Source organism: Palaemon carinicauda, chromosome 11, assembly GCF_036898095.1.
Source record: "Palaemon carinicauda isolate YSFRI2023 chromosome 11, ASM3689809v2, whole genome shotgun sequence".
In the NCBI taxonomy this organism is placed as follows: domain Eukaryota; kingdom Metazoa; phylum Arthropoda; class Malacostraca; order Decapoda; family Palaemonidae; genus Palaemon; species Palaemon carinicauda.
In genome coordinates this window covers 102,919,906-102,934,474 of record NC_090735.1, presented here as the reverse complement: position 1 = coordinate 102,934,474, position 14,569 = coordinate 102,919,906, and the positions used below count along the sequence as shown (strand labels likewise).

At 40.1% G+C, this 14,569-nt stretch overlaps 2 protein-coding genes and 2 long non-coding RNA genes across 4 annotated transcripts; all 4 read right to left on the bottom strand.

Moving 5' to 3' along the window:
• Positions 1 to 542: 542 nt before the first annotated feature.
• LOC137649741 (uncharacterized) lies at positions 543 to 1,647 on the bottom strand. Its single transcript, XR_011045846.1, has 3 exons — positions 1,258 to 1,647; positions 859 to 944; positions 543 to 700 (listed from the first exon to the last, which is right to left on the bottom strand). It is a non-coding gene; the product is annotated as an uncharacterized lncRNA (long non-coding RNA).
• A 124-nt stretch (positions 1,648 to 1,771) lies between these two features.
• Positions 1,772 to 2,829, bottom strand: LOC137649739 (uncharacterized). The gene has a single exon (XM_068382689.1). It carries the CDS (start codon positions 2,813 to 2,815, stop codon positions 1,772 to 1,774), a length of 1,044 nt encoding a protein of 347 aa, XP_068238790.1. The 5' UTR covers positions 2,816 to 2,829.
• A 17-nt stretch (positions 2,830 to 2,846) lies between these two features.
• On the bottom strand, positions 2,847 to 4,630 carry LOC137649416 (uncharacterized). The gene is made up of 2 exons (XM_068382404.1): positions 2,990 to 4,630; positions 2,847 to 2,861 (listed from the first exon to the last, which is right to left on the bottom strand). Exons 1-2 carry the CDS (start codon positions 4,628 to 4,630, stop codon positions 2,847 to 2,849), a joined length of 1,656 nt encoding a protein of 551 aa, XP_068238505.1.
• Positions 4,631 to 7,615: 2,985 nt separating this feature from the next.
• LOC137649738 (uncharacterized) lies at positions 7,616 to 8,770 on the bottom strand. The gene is made up of 3 exons (XR_011045845.1): positions 8,407 to 8,770; positions 8,008 to 8,093; positions 7,616 to 7,849 (listed from the first exon to the last, which is right to left on the bottom strand). It is a non-coding gene; the product is annotated as an uncharacterized lncRNA (long non-coding RNA).
• Positions 8,771 to 14,569: the final 5,799 nt, after the last annotated feature.

Below are 14,569 nucleotides of genomic sequence, written 5' to 3'. Positions count from 1 at the left end.
GCCTGGAGACTATCCAGCATCTCCTCTCTCAGAGATTATTTTCGCAGCAAGTTGCAACTAGGATGTCTGGATAACTGCATAAGTCATCATCAGCAGTCTACCACGCAAAGTGTTAAGTCTTCTGTGGTTGATGTCGTGGAAGGGTATCTCTCCTCTCGATGCCACTATGCCAGCAATAGCGGAGTTCCTCGTGCATTTGCTTGAAGAAATGCGCCTGTCAGTTTCGTCAGTAAAAGGCTATCGCTCAGCCTTAAGCCTCGCCTTTAGACTGAAAGGAATGGACATTTCTTCATTGCTAGAGCTTTCCTTACTCATACAGAGTTATGAACTTACCTGTCCTCAGTCAGAAGTGAGACCTCCCCCATGGAACGTGGTTCGAGTTCTCAGGTCTCTTAAGAGATCTCCCTATGAACCATTACACCAGGCAACCCATCGCCACCTGACTTGGAAGACAGTTCTTGAAAAACTTTACAACGTAATTGGAAAATTAATACAAAGAGCAATTTTCTTATTTTAATTCAACCTTCATAAAATTATGAACAACTAGGAAATTGAGCAAGAATTAATAAAATGGTTTCATGTATTGCTGCTCAAATTAAAAACAATGCTGTTGTTGCTGCTGTCGAAGATGATCGCCTTAAATGGAGGTCAAAGCGATGGTCAAGCATCTCCAACTTCCAATTACCATTTTCAAGAACCCCTAGATAAGTATAGAAGGCCAAATATCAGTTACGCTTCAAGTGGTAACTTAAAACTATCTAAACCACTAATAAAATATTCAAACATAGGAATGCCATTCCAATATATATATATTGTATCAATAATGGATTTCACTTAACATTATCAAATAATAATTACCTAAAGGCAATGGTCCACTTTGCGTATTAAGTATATCACTAGTATACAACGAGCCAAATTGACAGTAAGGCCGAACGAATAACCACCTAAGTAGTAAAAACAACTAATGTAAATAAACTACTAATTAACGTAAAAGTGGCAAAAATGAGAGAATACCAAAATATGATACAAAATTTAATTTATCTAACCAGCTCAAAGTAACTGAAGATAAATGAATCTCTCAATTATGACTGGGAAATTATAATATGGCAATTCCATGAAAATTGTAAATGATATGAATATTATCCAAGGGTATATTTATTTGTGGGGGCTAAAAAGCAAAGCAAGAGACTTTCCTTATCAAATGAACTATGAATTATAAATCACAAATTTTAAATGACCTTTAAAATGATGACGTACCTCACAACCCATACAGTCCGTGTATGCTGTTCGTAAATGAAACAAATCACAATTTCTGTGTTGGCTCTTGATGAGGCTTCCAAGAAGAAGGCAACGTAAGATGCGGATCCATGGTACAAATCACTTATTTTTTCACCATGACGATAAAGAGGCCAGCAAATCCAATGTTGTCACTGGTGAAGATGGCTAAAAACTAACTATATTTTCATGGAAAGCCGTCCACTTCTCCTTTCTGTAAGAAATGTATAACGAGCAGCAAGTCTCTTCAACGACCCCAACCATCTTAAGTTTTAACAGGTTATTAAGGAATTGTCATCATTTTATGTAAACCAAAAATATTTAAATACTAAAAATGAAAGTTAAAATAAAAACAATCCTTTACAACTTACCAAATTACCATATTATAAAAAGAAACAGAAAACAAAAAATAACTTATTTTTCAACACTCCCGGGGAAGAAATCAAATTTTACATAAGAATTATGTAAATTTGATTAAATAAAGAAAAGAAAAATATTAGTCTGAAATATCATCGTTTAGAATGGTTTTGAATTTTTGCCGTGATATCTCAGCAGCTTTTCTCTGTGGACGTTTTCTAGAAACGTCTATGCCTGGAATCTCTTCTTTCGATGCTACAGCATCCTCATCATCATCATCTGATCCTACAGCATCCTCATCAGACTCCTTCCTCAAGAGTGGTATTAAAGAAGTAACATGCCTTTTAGTTATTTCATTGGTTTTACCCTTCAGAACTTTCGCAGCAGTTACCTCTCCGTTGATATTCTTGAAAACTTCTTTGACAATTCCCATAGGATAATTAACAGGTTTATATCCATCATCCTTAATAAGCACAATATCGCCGATACTCATTTGTTTATGGTTTACAGGAGTATATCTATCCTTCTTATCAGTAGCTTGTTTAATTAAAGTGTTCATGAATTCCCGATGATAGATTTCCAGCAAGTTAGTTCTAATTTGTTTCAGCTTCTCATAAGATGTTTTAATTTTATGTACAACATCAAAGTCAACCTGAAAATCCTCATCAGAATCAGGGTCAGCTTGTAATGCAGGAATAATATTCAAAGAGACCAATGAATATCCATGAATAAGTTCCTCTGGCGTTATAGGGGTTGGTACATTATTAGAACAATCTCTTAATGCTTCTTTAAATGCAATCGGCCTTCTATTGATCAAATGTACAGCATGACAAACAAGATATTCAAAATCCCTAAATTCAATGACATTATTTCTGATTGACTTCCGTATCATATGCTTGGTCATTTTGACTACGCTCTCAACCAATCCTCCAAGCTGACTGCAGCCCTTATAGTACTGTTGAAAATGGACTTTCTCAACATTATTATCAGTTAAATACTGAACAGTCTCGGCATCCTTCAGGAAATCCTGAACAATATTGGCTCCTGCTACTATTTGCGTACCCAAATCACTTACTATAAACTGAGGGACTCCATATTCAAAAGAATGCAGTGACAAAGCACGCAAAAACTCTTCAACTGTCATATCCATACAGATCTTAAGATTAACTGCTCGTGTGAACATGCATGAAATAACAAGGATCCAAATCTTGACTTTACCTTTCCCTTGTCTCACATAAAATGGACCACAATAATCAAGGTATACATTACCAAAAGGTTTATCAGATGGACTCAATCTAAATTCCCTATAGGCTAATTGATTAAGTTTGACAGGTCTTTGGTTATATCTCCGGCATACAACACATTCCTTCAGAATCCTTTTAACTCTTGAGAAGAATTTTGGTATCCAGAATTTCCTACGTAATTCTGTCAAAAGGGCATAGCAACCAGCATGTTTCAAAAGCAAATGTTCATCCAATATAATAAGTTTTGTTAGAGTACTCTCTCTTGATAAAAGAATAGGATAAGTTTGGTTGGTTACACTGCGCTTCTCATTAAATTTACAATTCACTCTTATTAAATTATGAGTGTCTGGATACAAATTCAACTGTGATATCAAATTAGGCATAGCCATCTTGGTTTTAGAGTTACTACTTAAATAGTCAATAACATCTGGAAAATTTATTTGCTGATCCCTAGAGATGATTAGAGTCAAAGCCTTAGAGCGGAGGTCCTTCTTATCAAAGCCATGTGACTTGTTTATAAACCCTTTCCATCGATCCCAGCATTCCAGAACTTTCGCATGTATAGATATCAACTTATTCATATTTGAATATCTATCTAGAGGTATTAAGTGCTCTAGTTTTACAGTTTGGCTTTCTTTTATACTGGTTGATGCACTATATGCCTCAATGGTTTCTAAATTCTCGACCATTGGTACCTTGAAACCTAAAATGTCACTTCTACTAGCTTGATCGAGATCACGTATATTGGGACCCTTATGGTAATTTGACTTCATTAAGCTTTTGAATGACAGACATCGTGTAATTTTGTCAGCTGGGTTGTCCATTCCACTCACAAAGGAGAATCCAACACTTCTCCCTTCACATAGCTTTGTTATATGATTCAGTTTGTTCATTACGAACACTGACCTTTTCTGCATTTTATCAAACTTATGAGAAAAGGACTTAAGCCACGACAGGGCAACAAAACTATCTGAGAATAGCCCCAAGTCAACTATTTTGATGGGCACCAGGCACTGTGTGCCACTCAGTTCATTATAGGTATCCAACAAAACCTCTGTACCCAAACATATAGCCTGTAATTCGAGTGAAGGAATGGACTTTTCATGCAATTGGGATCCAATGAGTCTGTTTTTCGCTAATACAAAGCTTCTTTCACCACTTCTTATATTGCATAAATATACAACAACTCCATAAACTCTTTTGCTAGCATCAACATAAGCCTCAAGTTTATATTCATCTGTCCTTTCACCAACACATCTCTGAAGCTCAAAAACAGTAGCAGAATTTACTTGGTTTGCAATATTTTTCCATTCCTTTTGTTGAAAGTCTCTAAGTTGTGTATCCCATCCAAGCGTCCTCTCACATTGCAAGTCCTGCATAAAAAGTCTAGCTCTGTTAAGAAGAGGACCATTTATGTTGAAAACATCATAATTAGATGCAATGGATCGCAAAATTTCCCTTTTTGTATTAGCCTTTTCATCAAGGCACAATTTCCTGGTTGAAATTGTATCACTCCCTCGATTCCAGATTATCCCAAGTAATTTCACCTCCATCTCAGATTTCTTGCATCCTACATCCGATTGCATATTTTCTCCATCAATTTTATCTTGTAGTGTAGAATCATTAGAAAACATCTGCTGTAGTTCAAATTTGTAAGGACCAAGAATACCCTGTAAAATCTCATATATCCAATTCAAGGTTTCAGATGATTCACAAGTAAATCCACCATTATCCATATAGAAGAGCTGATACATTATCCATTTTGCATTTCTTAGTCTAGGATTATCATTCTTGCTATCCAGTACTAAAATTTTGAAAAGAGCCAACATCAAAATTGTAGGACTGCATCGAAGTCCAAAAGGAAGGCGAACATTTTTGTAGGCGACTATAGAGAAATCCCCTTTCTTAACATTCTTATACCACAAAAAGAGTAACTTCTGCTGATCAAGCTCACTGAGTGCTATTTGATTGAATGCTTTCTTAATATCGAAGATGAGTAATTTAGATCCAAATCTCAAATGAAGCATTGCAGACGTTATCTTTTGATGGGCCAGCATACATAGCCTGATTATGATTGACCGTCATCACACTGGACCTGCTAGGTTCACAAACATTGGACAGGAAAACAACTCTGCATTTTGTTGTTTCCCGATCTAGTCTAAAACCTCCCATGTGTGCTAAAAAACTGCACTCAGGATGCTCATCCATGTACCTTTCTAGATTTGGTACTCTTTCAATTATCCCAAGTTTTGCTTGTTCTTTAAAATTTTCATTCATAAGTTCCAAATTTGCCTTGTTCCTTTGTAATTTTCTCGTGTTGGACCTCAATACAGCCTTTGCAAGGTTGAAATTCCGTCCAAGCAAATGACAGCTCTTTTCATTCCATAGAAGAGGCATCTCTAGCCTTCCTTCCTTGTTTCTTCTTGCGTTATCAAGGGTAAACTTAATCAAATTTGCATTACAATCTGACATCAAGTTTCCATCTTCAGGGTCTGGTTCATAAATAGATTTCTCATACACAGACCGCAGCATCTCCTCAGTTGCACGTCTCAGCTCTGATTCTTCAACCATACCTTTTTCATTTAAAATAGCGAAGTTAGCTTGAACCTCCACCTCGCATTCCAAACTTAAGCCACTTGGCTCACCCATAGAATTTCCAAATCCAATATACTTGCAGCATTCATCTATGCCATCAAATACAGGGGATTTGTTTCCATTTAACTCACATGTTTCCTCATAATCGGCAACCGAGCGGGAGTGCTCCGAACACCAAGAACAAGAAAAGTCCTTTGAAAGATAAGGTAGATTCTGTTGCATAATCTTGACATTACCCATTAACATCACTCCTGCAGCTGATCCCAAATAAACAGATGGGTGATCATTGCCAAATTTTACTGAAAAATCTAATAAACAATGGGCATCATTTGTACCGAGTATCAAGTCAATATCCTTTATTTTATCACTACCATCAGTCAAATATTTATCAGCTAATTTGAAGCCTTTTTTGGCAAAGGCCCTGGCCACTTCTGAAATTCCTGGCAATGACAAGTTTATATCTATGCTTGGTACACACAATGCATGTATTACACATGCCTTATCATCAAAGTTGCACTTTAATTCAACTATTTTGGATTTATACTTCTTACTTGAATTAAAACCATTGACTGTTAAAGAGACATTATCTTCTAACACTTTCAACCTATTATCACTTGCAAGTTTTTCAGTTATAAAACTGGTCTGACAGCCACAGTCCTTCAAACCTCTAACAAGGGCTCCATTCAACATTTCACAGGTAAAAGTTGGCAAAACAGAGGCGCCATCAGTGGTATGCAAAGCCTTAGTTATAATCATTACATCACTTGAGGTTTCCCTGTGTTTTGAATTACCTGCTTTTACCTCCTTGCTACCTCTCGCATTCATTTGTAGTTTTTCATCATGAGATTTTTCACCTTGATGATCACACAAAAATGAAAAATGCCAACCCTTACAAAAATAGCATTTCTTAAAGAATTTAAACTTGCATTTGTCAGTGGTATGTCCAATGTTAGCACATTTCTTGCAACCATTAAGTTCTTCTAAGCGTCTCAGATTATGCTCAGGTTCTTTATATTTTATACACTTATGTGTTGCATGGTTTTCCTGGCAAAGAGTGCACCTTTTCCTCGGAGAAGCGGCGTCAGAAGTACTAATTCTGTTAGTTTCATTATCCTCATATTTAACATTAACTGCAAGTGATGTAGAAGATTTTCCTCCTTGTCTCCTCCTTTCATTAAACTTCCTTGTGACGTCCATATAACGTTCAGATGCTTCAAAGAAATTTTCCTTTATCTCCTCAAGTGATGGACGTACATGATTAGTCACATTTATTAGCTGAGCTTTAAAGGAGTCATTCATGCCTTGCCAGATGAAATACTGCAAAATATCATCTACTTTGATTTCCAATGTAGAAAAAGTTTCAGTTACATTAGTAATTTTTCCAATATAGGAAAAAGGATCAGTGCCATACTCAAGCTTCATTTCACTTAATTGCTTAATTACATTGAATTTCTGAAGCGAACGAGAAGCCAGTGCTTCTTTAAGCAATTTCTTAGCATCAGTATAGGTCTGCTTTGAAATTTCAAGATTCTCGAGTAAAATTGAGGCTCTGCCTGATACCTGTTGCTTGAGAAGTAATAGTTTATCTCTCTCAGTGTACGAATATGTGGCAATAGCCGATTCAAACTCAACAAGAAATTTTTCAACATTTTCACTTTCGGTGCTAGCGTAAACCGGAAGTGGAACTACAGGACTCTTCAAGAGACTTCTTGAGGTTTCAGAATCCTTGGCCTCAGGCTTAGAATCCATCAATTGTAAAACAGCAAAACAGGTATTTAATTTATCTGAGTAATCATCACAAGACTGCAATTCTAATAAGAACTCCTCTTCATTTGTCCCGTCTCCATACAAAGACTTATGGATTACAGTATTAAGACTGTTCAACTGATCACTGTACGATACCAATTTGATTTGAACAGCCTTCAACTCAGTTTTATTCATACGCATGAATTTATCATGTTCATTAAACAACCGCGTTACTTGGCCACGAATATATTTATGAGTCTTTAATTCTACACTCATTTCAATAAAATTTAAAACTTAGACCATGGACCTGCAAACAAACAAAACCCCAACCCGGAAGCTAACCAGACAGCAAAAACAGCACCTTACTTAAGCCCCACGTTGGGCGCCATCTTGAAAAACTTTACAACGTAATTGGAAAATTAATACAAAGAGCAATTTTCTTATTTTAATTCAACCTTCATAAAATTATGAACAACTAGGAAATTGAGCAAGAATTAATAAAATGGTTTCATGTATTGCTGCTCAAATTAAAAACAATGCTGTTGTTGCTGCTGTCGAAGATGATCGCCTTAAATGGAGGTCAAAGCGATGGTCAAGCATCTCCAACTTCCAATTACCATTTTCAAGAACCCCTAGATAAGTATAGAAGGCCAAATATCAGTTACGCTTCAAGTGGTAACTTAAAACTATCTAAACCACTAATAAAATATTCAAACATAGGAATGCCATTCCAATATATATATATTGTATCAATAATGGATTTCACTTAACATTATCAAATAATAATTACCTAAAGGCAATGGTCCACTTTGCGTATTAAGTATATCACTAGTATACAACGAGCCAAATTGACAGTAAGGCCGAACGAATAACCACCTAAGTAGTAAAAACAACTAATGTAAATAAACTACTAATTAACGTAAAAGTGGCAAAAATGAGAGAATACCAAAATATGATACAAAATTTAATTTATCTAACCAGCTCAAAGTAACTGAAGATAAATGAATCTCTCAATTATGACTGGGAAATTATAATATGGCAATTCCATGAAAATTGTAAATGATATGAATATTATCCAAGGGTATATTTATTTGTGGGGGCTAAAAAGCAAAGCAAGGGACTTTCATTATCAAATGAACTATGAATTATAAATCATAAATTTTAAATGACCTTTAAAATGATGACGTACCTCACAACCCATACAGTCCGTGTATGCTGTTCGTAAATGAAACAAATCACAATTTCTGTGTTGGCTCTTGATGAGGCTTCCAAGAAGAAGGCAACGTAAGATGCGGATCCATGGTACAAATCACTTATTTTTTCACCATGACGATAAAGATGCCAGCAAATCCAATGTTGTCACTGGTGAAGATGGCTAAGAACTAACTATATTTTCATGGAAAGCCGTCCACTTCTCCTTTCTGTAAGAAATGTATAACGAGCAGCAAGTCTCTTCAACGACCCCAACCATCTTAAGTTTTAACAGGTTATTAAGGAATTGTCATCATTTTATGTAAACCAAAAATATTTAAATACTAAAAATGAAAGTTAAAATAAAAACAATCCTTTACAACTTACCAAATTACCATATTATAAAAAGAAACAGAAAACAAAAAATAACTGTTATTTTTCAACAACAGTGTTCCTACTAGCTTTGGCTTCAGCCAAATGAGTCAGTGAACTTCATGGTCTCTCATACGACATCGCCTATTCAAGGGGATGGGAGAGGTAACGTTCAGCTTCGTCCCTAAGTTTATTGCTAAGACTCAGAATCTGGGAGTACCGGATCCACGATTCGACTCCTGGATTTCTAGTCTCCGTTCTGTAACAGATGACCCAGACCATCTCTTACTATGCCCAGTGAGGAGTTTGAGGCTGTATCTTAAGAGAACAGCCGCAGCCCATCCCCGTGTGCCTGCACTATTCGTCAGCACAGGAAGGACCAAGAGGAAGGTAACCAAGAACACCATCTCAGCATGGATTTGCAGGGTCATAGACCATGCATTGAATCCACACCTACCTCCTTCACGTCACCCCAGAGCTCATGATGTCAGGGACGTAGCTACATCCCTGGCCTTCAAAAAGAACTTCTCAGTGACGCAGGTTCTTCAAGCTGGGGTGTGGAATCATCAGACCACTTTCACGGCCCACTATCTGCAAAACGTGACCCACAGGAGACTCAATACGTTCTCTATCGGTCCTGTGGTGGCTGAACAACAGCTGGTTTAAAACCTCAAGCTCCTTATTGGACAAGTAGCAGAAGGTTCAGAGCATTGTTACCTGGTTTTTAGTCTGCGTGAATGAAAAGGTTTGACTGGCCCTTATTCTTTTCTTCATCCTCCCCTCTCTTGGGGAAAGCAGCATCCTGGGTTCTCTGCACAGCTGACTTCAAACCACAGCAGGTAAACCATGCTCCCTTGTATACCTAGTATTAAGACTAATACTGTTGCATCCCCATACCCTAACGAGATGGTATTGGGAAAGTCCTAGTTACCCAACAGTTTTCCTTCTAAATAACTCGGAATAACTTTACCTGGACAGTCACACTTCTATATACATCAACACACAGCTTGTGTAGGCTGCAGACCTTGCGTAGAAAGGTTTTAGCGAGGTGCAGGGATTCCTTATTTTTGAGTACTGACATACTCAGATAAGGAGCCCCTGGGGAAAGCCAAAAGCCAGATTAGCTGGGACGTCCACCCTACCTAATGGGTGAGTCACCCCTATTAAATAGCGTGGTTTGTATTACAGTTACGGAACAAATGACAAATTTGTAGATAATTTGTATTTTTCCTAATTATGCAAACCTTAGCTATTTAAACAAACTTACTGGCCAGCCCTATCCCCCTTGAAGTCCTACCTCCAAGCAAAGTGAGCTCAATCACAGGTGTGTGAGGGGGGGCGGTAGCAAGCTACCCTCCCCTACCCCCGCTAACTAGCGGTATTGGTAGTTGACCCTCGCTAAATTTTAATGGCTCGTCATTTCAGCTACGCTGAAAGTAATACCCCAATTAAATAGCTAAGGTTTGTATAGTTACGAAAAATACAAATTATCTATGAATTTGTCATGATGGGATAGGATATGAAGTGGGCAATTGGTTTCTGGTGAGAGTGGGGCTGAGACAGGGACATGTGATGTTGCCATGGTTGTTTAACCTATATGTTGATGGAGTGGTGAGAGAGGTGAATGCTCGATTGCTTGGATGAGGATTGAAACTGGTAGACAAGAATGATCATAAATGGGAGGTAAATCAGTTGTTGTTTGCGGATGATACTGTACTGGTTGCAGACTCGGAAGAGAAGCTTTGCCGATTAGTGACAGAATTTAGAAGGGTGTGTGAGAGAAGGAAGTTGAGAGTTAATGTGGGTAAGAGTAAGGTTATGAGATGTACGAGAAGGGATGATGGTGCTAGGTTGAATGTCATGAGAGTTACTTGAGGAGGTGGATCAGTTTAAGTACTTGGGGGTCTGTTGTTGCAGCAAATGGTGGAGTGGAAGCAGATTACATCAGAGAGTGAATGAAGGATGCAAAGTGTTGGGGGCTGTGAAGGGAGTGGTAAAGAATAGAGGGTTGGGCATGAATGTAAATTGAGTTCTGTATGAGAATGTGATTGTACTAACTGTGATGTATGGATCGGAGTTGTGGGGAATGAAAGTGACGGAGAGACAGAAATTGAATGTGTTTGAGATGAAGTGTCTGAGGAATATGGCTGGTATATCTCGAGTAGATAGGGTTAGGAACGAAGTAGTGAGAGTGAAAACGGGTGTAAAAATTGATATAGCAGCTACAGTGGATATGAATATGTTGAGAGGGTTTGGCCCTGTTGAGAGAATAGAAAATGGCGGTCTGCTAAAGAAGGTGATGAATACAAGAGTTGATGGGAGAAGTACAAGAGGAAGGCCAAAGTTTGGGTGGATGGACAGAGTGAAGAAAGCTCTGGGTGCTAGGAGGATAGATTTGAGAGAGGCAAGAGAGCGTGCTAGAAATAGGAATGAATGGCGAGCGATTGCGCCACAGTTCCGGTACGCCCTGCTGCTTCCTCCGGTCGCCTTGGATGACCGCGGAGGGAGCAGCAGCAGGGGATTCAGCGTTATGAAGCTTCATCTGTGGTGGATAACGGGGGAGGGTGGGTTGTGGCACCCTAGTAGTACCAGCCAAACTTGGTTGAGTGGCTTGTCAGGCTGGGAGAAACGTAGAGAGGAAAGGTCCCCTTTTTTTTCCCATTTTTATGATGTCGGCTAACCCCCAAAATTGGCGGAAGTGCCTTGGTATATGTATGATGAAGAAAAAACAAGGAAAATTATTATTTAAGGTAAATTATAATAAAGAAACTAAAAAAGTTGAGTGCTCTGCGTAAGATGAAGAGAGCAGGAAGGTCACGCTGGGAAGAAAAGAGCATATGCTTGAAATGAGGATCGCAGCTGGAAGAGATCTGCGATCCTTATCAGAAATCTTCGAAGAATGAAGTACTGTAGAAAAAACCCACCCCAAGATGATTCTACCCGCAGGCGAAAAGCTGTCAGAGGTTACTGGAAACCAGGAACTTGGAAGAAAGCTGAAGTGCAATCGCGTGCTGACGGACGATGGTGAGCTGAGAGTCAACAAGGTGACAGTGAACGCCAAGGAGCTGGTGAATGGCGGGCAGCTGGTGAATGTTGAGCAGCTGGAGAATGATGAGCAGCTGGTGAATGACAAGCAGCTGGCGAATGACGAGCAGCTAGCGAACAACAAGCCACTGGCGAAAGATGAACTGTTGGCAAACCATGAGTAGCTGGCGAACTGCGAACAGCTGGCAAGTGTCGAAGCCGGAGAATGATGAGCAGCTGATGAACCACGAACAGCTGGCAAGTGACGAGCAGTTGGAGAGCAAGGCTGGCGAACAGTGAGTCAAAAAGAGACTCCAAATAAGCAGCGAGTGTCGAGAACACTTATGCCATGACGAGACTGTCAATGATGATCTAGAGATGGTGAGAGACGAGGCGACGATTGACGCTCTCTAGAAGAAGGACAATCTCAGCGAGGAGTGAAAGTCATGGTGATGAGTGACAAACATGCGACCCACTCCTGGCCCCGCAACTGGAGTAAGACAATCGCCCGAAGGCGAGTGGCGAGTAAGTAGTAAGATTAGCACTGGCGATCTCGCGTGGGGTGAAGGTCACACGGTGACTTGGGATGATCATGAACAGCGAGGCGAAAGTTACGAGGTGATGAGTGACAATTGTTCGAAGAGTGACGAGCAGCTGGCGATTGAGGAACAGCTGATGAGTGACAAGAGCCCTTAGGTGCAGCACGTCTCCTTAATACAGTGGGGAGGAAAAGGTCCAGAGCGGCGAGGAGTAATGAATTCCGAAGCCTGACGAACCACCGGAAGGGAACGTCTGCCTGGTTCCTTCGGAGAAGGAACCTGTTCAAACTGAGTTGGACGAGAAAAAAACGTTGGTCTCTCGAAAGTCTTCTGAACCGAGTCTCTATGGGGGTTCTCACTTGCGAGCAAGAGAGGTGACCACTCGCACGAGACTCGCCTCAAACTTTACTCCATCCCTGATAGAAGAGTCGGCTTAGCATGGGGGAGATCGTAGTCCTTGGTGACAAAACTGCAGCTGCTGCAATATGTAGCTGTCAGCAATTCTTTCCACAAACAGGAAGGTTGCTAGACAGGGGCTGATAAAGGGAAGTTCTCCCTTGGAAGGGAGAGCAGCCAACACCTGGGGAGGATAACTCTCCCTCGGAAGGGAAAGTTGGCTAACCCCTAGAGGAGGACCTTCGGGCAGTGCATTCTGCTTCCCGTCAACAAGCATTGTTCAAGTTGAAAGTCTGCGTTGAGCCCTATCTGTGAAACATAGCCGAAGCTAGTCTCTTGTTTCACCTCAAAGGGATCTCCCAACTGGAACCCGCAAAGGAACCCAGTATGCCACTGACCTCGTTGCTACACCTGGACATGAGGAACGAAGGAAAAGAGTGTTACAGAGATTTTACCACTCTTTGGAGGGGACCTCATCCTCGTAAGGGAAAGGCTGTAGTCAGCGAGCTGCCACAGGCGCAGGAGAACAGAACGGGACTTCGACGGGTAACCAACAGCAGATTCCACAGGAACGAATGGCTCTACTCTTCTGCGTCGACTGTCTTAGCCAAACAAAGAAGTACAGCATCGCTAGCTGGGGAATATAAAAAATTATGGAAGAAAAAATCCCTTGGGAGGAACACCTAGCCCATGGACAGGAAAGGTGTCCCCCAAAAGAACAAAAACATACTAAGGACTGTGCACTCCCTTCGCCGGCCGTCATCATTGGGAGAAGAAGAGCAGCCGCATAAGAACAGTAAAAAAGAATTACAATTAATTAATTCAACTGACGAAACAGACTACACGTAAGAATCACTCAAACTCTCGACAGGAAAGAGGTTCCCCAAGGGAGAACGGACAAGCTAAAGACTATGCACTCGTTCTGCCAGAGAAGTATGGCCATTGGCCCATCGCCACATGAAGGAGTGCTTGCATCGAGAGCTGAAAAAGTTAAATACAAACAGTTATTTCAACTTAATTACTGAAGAAAACCAGTTGGAAGCGCATCCTAACTCGTGTAACGAGAAAGGTTTTCCTCCAAAGAGGTTCTGCCGGCCGCCCACGTAACAAGGGAGAGCGGTGTTGTCAGCGAGGAAGAGCAAGACCGAAGTCAAGCTCTGAGTAGGCCGCAAGCAATCTTCCTTCATGAACTCTCAGAGAGAGAGCGACTTTAACGTCTGAACGGAGAAGGAGCATCCACATGATGACGACTCCCCTGCGGCAGAGGCCGAGTCATTCAAAAGGCCACCCGCCCACGGGTTGTCTGGCGTCCAAGGGGGGGAAGATCATAAGAGAAGGTGTTCTGCCCTTGAGAATCTGCCGCACTACGCTGTAACACAAACAGCAACATTTACTGTAAAGAAAAGCTTAAATATATATAAAAAAGAACAAAAAGGTTTTCATATATATAAAAAGAAAAACACAAGTTTAAGAAAAAAGCAAGTCAATTGGTTGCTAAGTTGGAGTGGAGAGAGAGAGACGTCTCTCTATCCAGGCCAAAAGCAAAGTGGTTACTTAGCCAAGGTGCATGCGTGAGCGGGGTAGCAAACTAACCCCCACCTCCCCCATAACTAGTGGGTGGATGGTTAACCCTCGCTAAAAGTCTTGTGGCTTGTCTTTCAGCTTCGCTGAAAGTGATGTCCCTTATAAATAGCATTGGTTTGTTTTAGTGACGGAGCACAGTATATTTACAGTACATTGCTATAAATGAAACATTAAAACACGGCATTCAATTTTGTTAGCTCAGATCGACAAGTTTAAGCAGACATTATCCATTCTAAAAAATCATGA